This window comes from Scomber scombrus, chromosome 7, assembly GCF_963691925.1.
Source record: "Scomber scombrus chromosome 7, fScoSco1.1, whole genome shotgun sequence".
NCBI lineage: Eukaryota > Metazoa > Chordata > Actinopteri > Scombriformes > Scombridae > Scomber > Scomber scombrus.
The window spans coordinates 12915008-12930046 of record NC_084976.1 but is presented as its reverse complement, the minus strand read 5'-3'; the positions used below and the strand labels follow the sequence as shown (position 1 = coordinate 12930046).

Sequence of the window (15039 nt, the reverse complement as noted above, 5' to 3'; positions counted from 1 at the left end):
TTTCTGTTGAACTAAGAATAGATGGGGGGGCAGCAGCGCTAAATGTATCATTGTCAGAAAGAGCACTCTGCTGTACTATGGTAGAGCCAACAGGGAATTGAGATTGGCTTGGCCAAGGCCTTGTGGAATAGATATGCTAAAGTCATTTGTCTTGAGTCCAGGACAGGACAGGGGCATTTGCAGATTTTAAGGCCAGTGTTAGCAGTCAGGGTCATAGTTGCAGTGATGAGCAGAGCAGAGGACCTGCCGCAGCAATTTAAAAAAAAATATTACACTCACAGTTTTGATGCTTTCTGGCTGACTGTCTGAGATTAAATTAAAACCTGGTTATAATCTTTGCAACTTGGCATTCATTTATACATTATATACTATATCAAACATACCCAATTCTCTGTTGATTGAACAAGAATATGTTTTAATGAAAAGAACAAGAATAATTCATAAATGTCAAATGTTTCTTTTTTTTCTCAGCGCTGCCTGTTTTACAATTCTCTGTGGACTGTGATGGAATGATTTTTCCCTCTAACGATGATTTAAGATAACAGAGCGCATAAAAGAAAGTATATTGTATTTCCAGGGATGTAATTATATTTGAAAGTATATGGTGAAATAGTAAATGGATTAAGCAGTTCAATAACTTTCATGCATTCTTTCTTGTAAAAGTGTGGAACAGAATATGGCAGATGATTGCAGCTTGTAATTGTGAACTACCGTATGTTACGCTTCAGTGGAGGGGAGGTGCTGATAATAAAAGCAGGCATCAGTTAAAACCACTCACCACACAAACCTGTTTTGAATTAATAAGTTCGACTTGACTGAACAAGACTTTGCAAGTGCTTGTAAAATACGATCCATACATCCATGTGTACGTGGTATAAATTAGGGAAGGCGGATATCAATTGGAGGTTGCTCTCGTACCCGCACCAGGCTTTAAATAGAAAGGAATCTGTGTGTGCATGTGCGTATGTTTCTTTTTCCATTTGCAGAACACACCCTCGGATCTTCTGGTCAGCTCAACGCTGTAGTGCTTATTAGCCGATAGTACATTACTGTGAATGACAAGGAAAATGATCGTTTGTCTGGATGCTAAGACTCAGCTGTTAGGGTGAATGTAGGAGAATACTTAGGTCTGTAACAAAGTTTTGGATCAGGGTTGTTTATCAGTTCCTCAGTTGTGTTTTTCCTTGTTGGAGAGTCCTTCTGAGATGTTGTATGTAACTCGATGAAACAACTGACAGCTATTATAGTCTTGACAGAGGTAAGAATAGTGTGCAATTCAACACTGTGTAAATACTCTTAAGCACAATGAACCTCCTTCAGAGTATGTCAAATCCTTACATAAGTCATTTTTTGAGTGCACAGCAAAGTGACTCTGTGGTTAATGCTGGTCCTGCGTTAGAGAACCCCACGGTGCTCCAGTTTCCTCCCACCTTTAAAAACATGCTTTAGAAGCACTGCTGCCAGTTGCAGTACATGTGTCTTTGGATACATAGAATAAAAACAAACTCAGTAAACCTTTAGATAAAAAGAGATATGTAGTAGTTTCTGTTGGAATATTAAAAGATGAAATACACTTTTGTTCCATCCGCAAGTCAAATGTGAGCGTTGACACCAACCTGAACTCTGCTGTTGTTTTGCCCAGCAGTGAAAGCTACCTGTGTAGTGTTTATGGAAATTCCCAGTTTATGTTATGGACGTTTTCTGTTGTCCTGTGGAAGATAACAAGTGTTTACAAATTAAGGCACACAGGGTTAGAACAAACAAGCTTTTGTGGGTGGACGCACCTTGGAAAATGTCCAGATAATTGTGTTTCTTTTTGTAGCACGGGTGACTGATAGGTAGTCTGTCTCTGTCGAGGAGATCAGATATCTCACATGCACACACACACACACACACACACACACACACACACACACACACACACACACACACACACACACACACACACACACACACACACACACACACACACACACACACAAACACACACACACTACATGACTTTAAAGAAAGAGGGCAGGGTGGAATATAGGCTAGCTGATTTCTAATCACAGTCTCCTTTTAACTTGCCAGTGTTTGGTCTGTTTGGTGGGCAGTGGTCGATGCATCCTGGAGATAGGCTTACACACAGGCCTCCCTCCTTCTGGTTTGAGGTTAATTTTGTGAAAAAACAGACCTCATCAAAACTTCTTCCATTGGTGTGATTATAAAACTTAGTTCTTGAAGGAGTCCTAAAAATTTAGAAGGGAGGTGGACATGTAGACTGACGGATACAGTATATATGTATCGCTTAAGGTACATAAAGTACCTACTCTGTCATGATTCTTGGTATGTTGTGTCTGAAACGTGTTAAACACAGCCTCTTTCTATGATTCAGATTTACTACAGCCACATTCCAGTTTCTGTTGAACTAAGAATAGATGGGGGGGCAGCAGCGCTAAATGTATCATTGTCAGAAATGAGTGCACATGCATACACACACGTACACACAAAGAGCCTTTTATCTCCATACTTGTGATCTTAATCATGAGAGGTCTCTTGTTTCTGAAGGAGGCATGTCAGTGTTAACCAGTCACCAGGCTGCCAGTGAGACTGCCCGTTTCCAGACAGCAAAGTGACTATTCAGACAGGCAGTCAGTCAGGATACCAGCGAGCTGGTGTCTGTAATGAACAAAACAGAAAGAAATCGTACACCAAGCATCACGTCTTTTTTTTGTGAAGGGATTGGTTTTTATCCTTTCTCCAGTCTGTTATGTATAAGCAGTATTTTGTACAGCAATTTTTAAACACTTGGTAAACTGTACAAAATGACAGAGAAGCAGGTATTAGTCGTAAACTGGACACAGACCCTCTTTCCATTTTTAGAGGTGGACAGGGCAGATCACACATTGATCCTTTCATTGGTCTGTCAGTGCGGCAAACTCAGCTCACAAGCTGCTCTGCTGAGCTGAACAGATTCCAGCGGTCTCTAAGTAATCACATAGACATTCCTCACACAGCAGGGCTCATTTAGGTTTTAGCTTACACACGCGCTTGCACAACATACAGACGCTGTCACATACTTTACTTTTCATACTGAAATACTATTTTGATTGATACTATCACAAATACTTCAATTATTTAAGTTGATTGAAGCTTTATAATTTTGATATTAAAAATATAGTATGAATGCACATGTGTGCAAAATATGTTTTTTTTCCTTCTATGCTTCAAAATAACAGAGAATTTAATGCATTTTTTTCTTCATCTGATCAGTTTATGTGTTAGCCTGCCAGCACGTATGTAATTACTGCAGTTAACCTGTAACCTTTGACTGATTTGAAGTACTTCTTCTGCCAGCATCTATGCACTGGGATTTTTTCATTCTGTGTATCACTTTCATTCTATAAAACATGGTATTGTATGTTGTTTATATCTGTTAATACCAGTAAAGTGTGTGTTTTTTCTCTAATTAAACCTGTCTTAATTTTTTCCTCTAGAGCGACAGTGGTTGCTGTGGCCGCCTTCTTGGATGCCTTTCAGAAAGTGGCTGACCTGGCTACCAACTCACGAGGTACGAATATGCTCACAGATACAGGCTTGAGTGTGTAAACAGTGATCTTCAGCCATCTCTTAAAGTATTTAGTGTCATTTTGCAGTCTTGGCGGACCCCGGGGCAGACAGGGTTAAATCATTTAACTCTGTGTATAACAGTCAGTGTGTCTGGGCACCTATGTGTCAGTGTGTTTGTCTGTGTAGCTCTACTGTGCAGGTCCAGTCTTTGACCCCACTGTGCTGAGAAGTTCTCTAGGTTGTTTGCTTTATCATATGGGTAGTAAATCCATCAGTACGCTGTTTGAAGCTCTGCTGCTGGCTTTGTCTTCGACCTCTACCCTCTTTCCCCTGCTCTGTGCCTACCCCCACCCCCACCTATTCTCCACCTCTGCTACATCTGGACTCGGAGTCTGCTTAAACTCTGTTCGTGTGTATGTGTGTGTGTGTGTGTGTGTGTGTGTGTGTGTGTGTGTGTGTGTGTGTGTGTGTGTGTGTGTGTGTGTGTGTGTGTGTGTGTGTGTGTGTGTGTGTGTGTGTGTGTGTGTGTGTGTGTGTGTGTGTGTGTGTGTGTGTATGTGTGTGAGCGAGAGAGAGGGAAAGAGAGTGAGAGATCTCATCCTTCCATAGCTTTGACACCTCCAGCCCTGTTCCACACTATTAATAGGAACTGAGGCAGACACACACATTCATCACCTCACTCAGTCACTGCAGAGAGAAAGAGAGAGGGGGGAATAAACCCTAGAGAGAGATGGGGGAGTACAGGGAGTCATCATTCTTTCTTTCTCTCCCTCTTCCTCTCTCTCTTTTTCTGTGTAACACACAGTATAAATGTTTGCCATGATGTGAGTCACATTCAGTCAGCTGCAGAGCGTTGCGTCATCTTTTATCTGCTCTTTCATCACTTTCTCTCCCCCTTTTCTCTACATTATTGTATCTCATAGGTGAGCAGTGCTACAGACAGATCCCTCTTCATTCCTGTGCTCTGCTCAGGTTACATTGTACACAGGTCTGAGCTCTCGAGCATAGGGGCAAGCATCGATAATGAGTTATAATGCACTGTTGCCTGTCATGCTGCTATCTGTATCACAGGTAGATAGTCTGTCCACATGATAATTACACTGAGGTATTATAATGAGCCTTGATTACTACGATTGTAGACCACATTTCCCATTAGGGGCTCCGTTCCATAGGTTTTACTTACTTTTTTATCTCGGTAAGACAGTGATAAATGGTGATACACAGATGGTTCATCCAATCATGTGCAAAGTGCCTGTCCTTTTCCAAACAGTTTCCAAGGATGACTTCTCAGATGGTTCTGTGTACCAAACCATCTGGTGCATCAGGTTAAAGGTTTAAAATAAACACTCTCTCTCTCTCTCTCTCTCTCTATCTCATTTTTTCATTAATATTAAAATGTTACAACGTTAATATTAAGTAACAATGTCAACTCATTTTATGTGATTGTGTGCTTGTTTTGATGTGTTGATCCAATGTACAGGCCTCCCATTGCAAAGCACACAGATGCTCAAGGCAGGACAGTCCAACAGTCTAAAAGAAAGTTTTTCTTATTACCACTAACTTACTTTAAAGATACTAGCTGCATGTTTTTCTTGGTGGCCGTGGTTCCTTGTGGCTCAGAGAAATGAAAAATCGGATACATTTTTTTAAAATCAGCCCCACACAACAGCCCACTATATTTGGCAAAGAAACGTCTTTCGAAAAACTTTGTCTCTGGAGCATAATTTACACAGGACTCATTTGTCAGAAAAACCACACCGCTCTGATAGAATCTACTGTAAGTACAAAATAGTTGTTTTGTACGTGTAATGGACCTCTTAAAGTGCCTGAGGTAATAGTTATTCTACTCAGTGAAGATATCAGCTTACTATATAGTTCACCTACAAAGCAGAAGAGTAAAGTTTATTTCCAAAGACATCACAGCCTGTGTCTGTGTGTGAGTATGTATGTGTCTGTGTGTATATGTGTTTGTTTGCTACGGTAGCTTTGATGTTAATGAGTAGCCCCATGGTTTTTCTATCTAGATCAGTAGAAGGAGGCACACCATCTTTTATTTACTCATCATAGTTGTCCACAATAGTTGTTTCTCTTTGTCTGTCTCTCTTCTTCTTGTCTCCATATGTATGTCCAAGTCCTGACCTGCTTCCCACAGCTGTCACCATGGTAGCAGCATGGAAATCAGGAGTTTGTGTATTGAGGGGTTAAAACAGAAAGGGAAACGGCTCTATTTCTCTCTACCACCACACCATAAAAATAACCGACAATTATTTTCTTCCGGTAATAAAAATAATAATAAGGAAGTTTAAAAACATGAAGCTAAACAGAGATTTGGTTGTGAAAATATTAAAGGTCATAAGAACAAAGCTTTCGGCCGACTTTGTAAATGGTTAAATTGCTGTGTAAATGTTCAGATATTGGCTGTGATGATAACTCATAAAGATTGAGAGGTTTGATATCTGACAGCAGTTATGTTTACAGGTGTTTAGAAGTTGAAGATGAAAGTTAACCTGAGGCTCTTATCAGTTTTATCACTGAAGCAGCAAGATCAGAAAGTTGAAAAACACATTTAGAGTAATGAGTATCTTTCAAAATGTTGACCATTGGACTACAAGGGTTGTGTTTACTTGCGTATGAGAAAATGCTGGGGGAAAAAAAACGTAATTTACTCTTTTTCATCACCGTTTCCAAAAACTCCCTAAAAACTAAATGATTTGGGGATTCCTGCTATGTTGAAACTTTCTACAATGACCCAGTGCGTCACTGTCGTAATTGTCTAACTGTTATCATGGGTTGAAAATGTGAAACTCTTCTAACAAACTGGCCTTTCCAAAACACCTCAATGAGTTCATTAAGTTCAGGCTACTGAGCAAAACTAAAATATCAAGAAAACACCTTATGGATGGATGCTTACTGTCTGCCATGATTTCACTAAACGTAGATCAGTCCCATTTTATTAAAATTGGACTTTAATTCGCACAGTGTCATTATCAGTGTTGATGAGCTCTTAGTCAACTCTATCATGCTTACTCAGCGGTGTATAAATGATATTGAAACATAGTCATATCCTTGTCATATCCTTTATATCGAAGTGTATCATCTATTGATTCAAGTCAAGCTAGGTGAGGCAACATTGGACTGTGTGCTCTTTCTCTTTTCACTCAGCTTCTGCTTAATAGCTTATAAATCGAATGTACCATAACATAAACATAATAATTATACCATTAACGTACAGTGTTATTTAAATAAAAAATGTCTGCTGATTTGTTGTCCAAACCTTTTCAGCAATATATCTAAAACAATTAATCAGTGTTGTAAATTAAAAACCTTTCAGTTTGGAAATAGTCCAGTGATAAACTGTAGGGTCATGTAAGTGTCAGCGCTCGTTTACTTTTTTTTGTGTAGTTTATTTGAATGATTTACGATAACCACGTGTTTTATTCAAAAGGAGAATATTTTTTTTGCATTACATGGACCAGGCACATAATTAAAGAATAGTGTGTATGTGCTTCTTTTTTTGTCAATAGTAAAGTTAAATCCCAGCTTACACGTTTACAGTTGAGTGAAATTTAAACTGGAATGCCAAGTGGAGAAAGTTTGTATAAAAGAAACAAACTTAAGCTTTCAGACAAAGCTTTCAACCTTTCTTTTCCTGTTGTGGTTTATTATTCAGACTATGTCAGAGCTTAGAGTGAACACATTCTCAGCAAAGACTGGACCTGTTTGATTTGGTAGAAGAAGTACACATATATGGCAGTATATATAATATACATGCCAATGAGCCATTGTTGGATGTTTACATTTTTCAAAAAGTCTTTATATCCTTGTGAGGACACACATTACCCCTTACCCTAACCTTAACCATCACGACTAAATGTCTAAACCAAACCCTTACCCTAAACCCAATTCTAAATCAATTCTCTCAACCTTAAAACCCAGTCTTAAACCTCAAACTGCCCTTTGAAGGTGTAAGGACTGGCCAAAATGTCCTCACAGCGCTGGTTTTTAACTGAAATTGCCTCTCTCAAAGATAGAATGATATGCATGCACGTACACACACACACACTCACACACACACACACACACTCACACAGGCACGCACGCAAACACACACACACACACACACACACACACACACACACACACACACACACACACACACACGGACACCAACACACACACACACACGGACACCAACACACACAGACACACTCACAGAGGATTAGCTGAAACCACCTGTTTGGCCCTGCTCTGTTGTGTCGTGTTCGGATTTGGACTTTCTTCCTGAACAAAGAACTCTCATTGCTTTGTTGTCTCAGTCTGATAAAGTGCACTGAAAAGTTCTCTGGCATCTCCACATTGCCTCTCGTTTCTACTTGTTTTTCATCTGCTTTTTGCACTTCTGCACAGCATGACTGCATAGTTTTTGTTTTTTGAATGCTGCTCAGAGGTATTTTTTTAGGTTTATTTTCACAATCTCAAGTTTCATTGAACACTAACTCAATTTTCTTGTAGATGAAATCCCCCTTTTCCCAATGATCCTCTTAGTCACAATCCTGTGTACATTCCCTTCTTTGTCTGCTTTTGTCTTTGCACCACTGTTTATTTTAGCAGTAGATGCCGAATGTCGAGTCCATGTTTTTTGTTTTCTTTTTAATGGATGGGATGTTTTTCTCAGCATGGGCTTCATCACCAGTTGGCTTTCAGGAAGTGTCCTGAGCACACTTTTGACCCTCCAAGCCACTGAATAAAGTTGAAACCAACTTTAATGACCGTCATGTGGCAAGCCGCAAGCCAGCACCTAACCTTAAAAACTCAATGTTAAACATTCTTCTGAGCCTTAAGAGGGAGAGATCTTGACAGAAAAAAGGGCCTGTTTATTTGTTTATGAAGTGTTGTATGTCACTGTGTAATGTCAATAACAAAGATACTACAAAAATGTTTAAACAACTCTTTTGTTTGTCCATGACAGGACCGTGTTGAATTTTTAGACTTAGACTTACATTTTCAAAGTTGTCTTGCCTTCAGCAAATCCGGTGACAGGAGTATGCTTATGTCTGCTTGCTGTCTTCACACTAATCCTCCAACTCATTCACTAAGGAACTGAATTTAAAGGTTAAATGTTAAAAATATTACGTGCAGAGATAAGCCCGTATCTATTTTGACACAAACACACACCAGGACATCACAAACATCATTCACCTAACGAGCTGCTTCTGCCTTGAAGCAGCGTGACAGTGTTTGGACTAATAGGTCTAATGGTTCTATTTGATTTAAACTCATGTGATTAAAAGTTAATGATTAAACATGTTTCCAGTCTGAGCTGATAGATGAACTCAGACATCATGCTACATGGAACAATGTCCAGGAGACTGACAAACAAACAAGCTGTTAACAAAAGGTGTTTGTGAATTTGTTCCTCGGTAATGATCAGAGGCTGAAAGGAAACATGTGACATTGTAAGCACTAGGGCTAGAAACAGTTAGTAATGTCACAATTTGATTATATTTCGGTTCATTTCATGTTTTCAAACCAGAGCATATCTTTGACTTTTACTTCTTTGTGGTGCACAGACCAAATATTTTGTCAGTAGGGAGAATACAAACATGTCTTTAGTAAAGTGCACTTGCTGGAATTGGTTAATTAATGTTAGGTTCAACTTAACGAGTTAAATGAACAGAATGATTCACATTCTGTTAGTAATCTTCTTAACTCATCACCTCCCCCAAAGTGAGACTTCACTGCAATATATAAAAGACTGTGAAGAGAGTTTAAGAGAATCATGATACATCTAAGATCCAGTTATTTCCCCCTCCCCTACTAGGTAACTAAGCAGTTAAGAAAATATATGTGAGAAGACCGACCAAGTGAATCCAAGTACAGAGCACAACCTGTAGTTGATTTACTCAACTTTTTATTCCCAGGAGTTAGCAAATTGACGCCTAGTAGGACTGATGCACTGATTAAACCGAAGACAAATCAAAACAACCATAATATTTAATACAGTGCTGCATAAAACCAGGCCAATAGCCTTGCAGTATTTTGTGATTTTCATTTCAGCTACATTTCAGCTGTTGACTGAGAAAAAAACAGGCAATCTGAACCATATTCCCGCCCTCTGAAAATATTCAACTGTGCTGGTCAATGGTGAAGAATGAGACAAAGCTCTGTTCTATCTAGAGAGAGAGAGAGAGAGAGAGAGAGAGAGAGAGAGAGAGAGAGAGAGAGAGAGAGAGAGAGAGAGAGAGAGAGAGAGAGAGAGAGAGAGAGAGAGAGAGAGAGAGAGAGAGAGAGAGAGAGAGAGAGAGAGAGAGAGAGAGAGAGAGAGAGAGAGAGAGAGAGAGAGAGGAGAGAGAGAGAGAGAGAGAGAAGAAGAGAGTAGGAGAACAGAGAACACAAAAGAACAGTCTTGTCTTGAAAATGATCATTTCCCTTGTTTCATAAAGGGCTAGTTCATCTTGCCATGTAGATTCCCTCTTTCACTCTGATTTGCATCATGGTTTTCGTCATAGTTGCCGCCTCAGTCTCGTAAAGGGCTTGTGTGTGTGTGTGTGTGTGTGTGTGTTACTGTTCGAATGTGAGTGCATCTTTTTTTAGCTCATTTCTACATGTGCGTTTCTGTGTTCATGTATAGCAGCATTACCTCTTTGGTATTCCATTCACCAAGTAAGTGTGAGAGTGACGGAGTGGGTCTTGAGTCAGCCACAGTGAAACAGCTGACAGCAACCAGCCCACAGATGAGGTCAGTTCATACGACAGACCAGACAAGGAGAGCTCAAGTTAAAAATAACAACATAATGCAATTTGATGTACTTTCAACATCATTGTTGGAATAAAAACAGACATTTAAATCACTGAAAATAAAATAGAGTTTGTCTTAACTTTGATGAAGTTGAGCCAATATGACCAACCTATTTATATAGTAAAAGGGACTGTGGGAAGACTCCATAGCAGATTAACACAGTTGTGATGTTTACATAGATCAAGAACTGACATTAAGCTGTTTTACCAGTTTTGAGACATTATTAAAGGCTTGTTTAAATCTTCCATGAGTTGTGTCTCACAAAGACCTTGTCCTCTGGATTGTGTTGCAACACGTAGTACACAATTAAAATGAGTGTCCTTTAGAATATTTAACATAGTAAATGAAACATTATGAGGATTGGTAAATTATAAATCTGTCTGTTTTTTATTCAGAAACATTATTTACATTGCAAGGATGCAAGTCAATCAGTGTGCCTGTCTTCTCTCTCTGAAGCATAATAGTTAGTTCACAGTTATAAAAATATCCACGGCTATGTCACTTATGGGCTGACAGCTGTCAGGACACTGTCTCTGCATGTAGAATGAGTATTTTTGTGTGTACGTGTGTGTGTGTGTACGTGTGTGTGTGTGTACGTGTGTGTGTGTGTACGTGTGTGTGTGTGTCTAGTGTTTAGTCTGTTTGGACACGTTTGACTCTGTAGGGATGAAATAGACACCTGCCATAGAGCTAGCATGTAGAAGCCTGTTAGAACAGTTTGGACCTAAAAGGATTATATGGTCCTACAAACACGTTTTATAACTGCTAATTACTTGAATCCTCTAGTCACTGATCCAGTTCTTCTGATTGTTTTGAGCTGTAATAATCAATCATTTCATGACACTGTACAGCTCATGTCAATAACATGCTCACATATTATTTTTATGTTATGTGCAGTTGGCTTTTAAAAATGTGCCTTGCCTGATTAAGTAACAATATTTGTTGGTTTTGCCATGGTAACATACCCCACCAAAGATGAAAAATAAACAGCTGACTGTAGTAGTACATCGATAAGGCTAAAAGACCTCTGTGCAATAATTGTCACTGTGGAGGTTTATAAGTCAGGCATCTTATTGTCCCAGTGATGTTTACTATAGTATAGTTCCGCCTTTATAGGATATTGTTAGTATCATTATTGCTGTTATGTTGACACACTTTTCATTAAAACCTGTTATCTGCCTTACACCTTTTTATTGCTCTATTGTCTCTGAGCTGACTGTACCTGTTTTTTTCTTCACTTGGACTGGTGGAAGAAAACAAATCACCAACCAAACATAAACTTCAACACTATTTTGACTGGCTGTTGAATTACTGGCTGCAGCGCTAAATACCAAATAAATTTCCCCCCACAATCATAGTGTAGTTATGTATACTGGGAATTTTGCTGGGAGTATTTTAGTGAAAATAGTTGCTGCACTGGGTAGGGATGTCCCGATCCGATATTTGGATCGGATCGGCCGCCGATATTAGCAAAAAATGCATATCAATATCGGATCGGCCTGCACGGGAAAATCCCGATCCGGACTCCCGATCCAGTTTGTTTTCAAACTCCGGTCCGTGTTTTCTAGCGCACCGCTGTAGGTAATCCATTCCAGTTCTTTTCAGCTTTCCCCCCAAATCCGGTCCGCGTTTTTCAGCACACCTAGCGACCTGTCCAGCATCCCACTATTTATTTTCTACTCAGCTTTTTTGTGTGTTTTGCTTTTTTAATACAGTTTACAATATTGTTTGCACTGATGGCTTTTTAAGCCTTGGTTTACACTCTTGTTGTTCAAGAGCAGAGCACTGATGCCAATTCAGTTTGTGTGGTTAATTGACTATTTATTATTTTGTCTATTTTGTGTTTATTTAACCCTGTTATGAATAAACAGGTCAGCTTCTCATTACCAACCATTGTGGATTATTCAAACTAACCTAATTAAGTTGGCTAGTTGTTCTTAAGAGCAAAACCCTTTTCAACATGAGTATAACAACAAAATAAGTAAATATCTTTAATCTTTAATACATGCTTGGATCGGCCGGTATCGGTATCGGCCTATGCTAAAAGCAACAATATCGGTATCGGATCGGAAGTGCAAAAAGCTGGATCGGGACATCCCTAGCACTGGGTGAGATGCCCTTGATGCTCTGTATTTGCAAACTTGCCTGGAGTTCTGACAAAGTGGCTGTGCTACATCTTTCTGACCTCTTTAGACTGCCTAGCATCAGCCTGATGTATAACCTCTCCCATTAACATTAATGCCGCCCCTCCTTATGGAATAGCTTAGTTCCACTGAGGCCCTTGTGGGCCTACAATGAGTTCAGCACCCGAAAATAACTTCCAATCTAGAGGTGTGTATCTTCTTCCTTTGGGACTATCTGTTGTGTATTTCTTATTCATTTTAGAATAAAACCTCTCTGAAACTGAAAAAAAAGAAATTGGATAAACAATAAAACATGTTGCTGTCTTTGGCAGATTTTGGGGGTAAGTGGGGCCGTAAACCCCACATGTCTCTAAAGATTTACCTTCTTCTATCTCCAGTCATCTGGCAATGCACTTGGTGCCTCTGCTAATGCAGGACAGAAGCAGTCACAACTGTTATCTGTTATCTATGCTTGAGACTGTTACAGGCGTAGATAATATATTCTCGTTCCAGTCTTGGTGGTTAGTACTTTAATAAATGATTAAAAACGTAATAAAGGCTTATAATTTGGTGTTAAAAGTAACCAATGCTACTTGGACAAACAACTTATGTTTGTTGAGGGATTCTGAGCACAGTCTGACAGTGCATACAGCATACATACCTGTTACAGGTTACAGTTGCTGTAAGTGAGTGTGCATGTAAGAGTGTAAAAAGGTCTTTAAAAGCATGCATGGGAAAAATGTAGGTCAATTAACGTTCACATAAAGCTGAGGGTTAGAGTGTGGATGGGAAAAAGTAGGGTGCACAGAGTCTAAGAGGAAGATAGTGGGTTAGTAATGAGTGAACATATGGACTGGATACTGTAGGTTTCTGTAGTCTTTGATACAGAATGAGACTGCAGGGCAGAAAAGCTGTGCATTAATAAGGCTGTATGTCATCCAGAGCTCTGGGTAGTCTACAAGCGTTCACATCAGTGTGTGCGAGTTAGTGTGTGAGATCAAGTGTGTCCATCTCATGTGAGTGCAAGAGTTTGTGTGTGTGCACATATGCTATACGTATGTGTTCTTGTTTGTGTATGTGCGAGTGTGTGCATATTAATGCCCCTGTTGTTTCTCAATGAGGCCCTTGTTCCCTCTATTCCCATTTTTATTCAGCTGAGCTATATAATAACTGAATGAGCACACATCCAGCCAATGTTAATTAAAATAAATAAGTGATGAGTTAATAAGAAAATAACTTGCATAGTTTGAAATTAGTAGACAGTCAGATTGATCGTGCTGCTTTCCTTCTGAGCTGCTCTCAGTAATTCTAGTCTAGATAACTGATTAAGCTTTACCTGAATGCAGATGTAATTTTACTTGACAGGCTCTTAGACAAAAGTGACATTTTGTTAATGAACCAAGCGGCTTTCTAAACCCAGTTTGGAATGCACTAAACAGACCTTTGTGGAGCAGACTTGAATGTAATTCTGTCTGTATTTTGCTCATTTCTCTGAGTGCACTCTATGCTCTCCGTTTCTGACAGAACCCCATACAGCTCCACCAAAAAAAAAAAAACCTGGCCTTTTCCTCTCTGCCCCTCTCAGTTCATGGCTTGGCCTCTGTTACAGAGCAACCTTAGATCCTGAACTAGCCCACTGTCTCAATGCCTTCTCTGAAAGTGCTCTGTCCTCTTTTCCAGTCCAAGACCAGCCTGACCGTATACATTTCCTGTCCTCTTTCCAGCCCAGAGCTAGATCCCATCCTCTGAACAAGCTCCCTGCCTCTCAATCCACCCTCTGTTCTTTTCTGTTCGCCCTGACCTCATCCTGGGAATCTTACAAATCACTGGAACCAGCAATTAAATCAGTTAATGGGTCAAACACACAGACTCACGCATACATTCACTATGTCTATGACTAATTCAGGCTTGCACACCCATGTATGTATGCACTTGCACATTTATGTAAACACAGCAGATGTATAGATTTTATGTATATAGACTGAAATGTACAATACCATATATGTCTCTCTTAGACTCACTGACTAAAGAGTCATCTGGTGTATTGCTTCATTGTCTTTCTGCTGTTTGAGAATTAGTAGGTCAGACTTTTATCATGTCTCATGGCAGATTTACTCATTTAGCCTTTTAGTTTTCAGTAACATCATAAAAAAATAAAATGTCTTTGAAAGATTTAGCTGTAGCCATCTGCTTTAATATTAACATCTGCTCATTGATATTAAAATTCAGAGATATGCTCCAAAAATGCCCTTATCATGTTGTTCAGGGACACAAATGTGTGAAGTATCCGTGTTGTGTGTGTGTATGTGGAACAAAGTGGATAAGACACGGGACTCTCTTGAGGAGAAAGTGAGGAATATGTTGTTGAGACAGAAGAGAGGAGGCCAAACACCCGTGTGAGCAGAGAATCCTTTTTCCACTTGACTGTGCGTGTATGTGTTTGTGGGTGTTAGCGCTGTTTGCTTTCTGTTTTTGTTTAAACATGAACCCGGTTAGACCAGTGAGCTTTGGATGTGAAACATCTGAAATGCATGCAAAGCCAAATTCAAAACACACATTTCTCTG

At 39.5% G+C, this 15039-nt stretch overlaps 1 protein-coding gene across 6 annotated transcripts in view; it reads left to right on the top strand.

Annotated features, from left to right (window-relative positions):
* Positions 1–15039, top strand: part of LOC133983688 (protein MTSS 1-like) — a 55548-nt gene that overhangs the window by 6139 nt on the left and 34370 nt on the right. For all 6 annotated transcript variants that reach the window (XM_062422854.1, XM_062422850.1, XM_062422853.1 and 3 more), the window contains exon 3: positions 3480–3553. In XM_062422854.1, coding sequence (XP_062278838.1) covers positions 3480–3553 — 74 coding nt within the window. The remainder of the gene's footprint in view (positions 1–3479; positions 3554–15039) is intronic.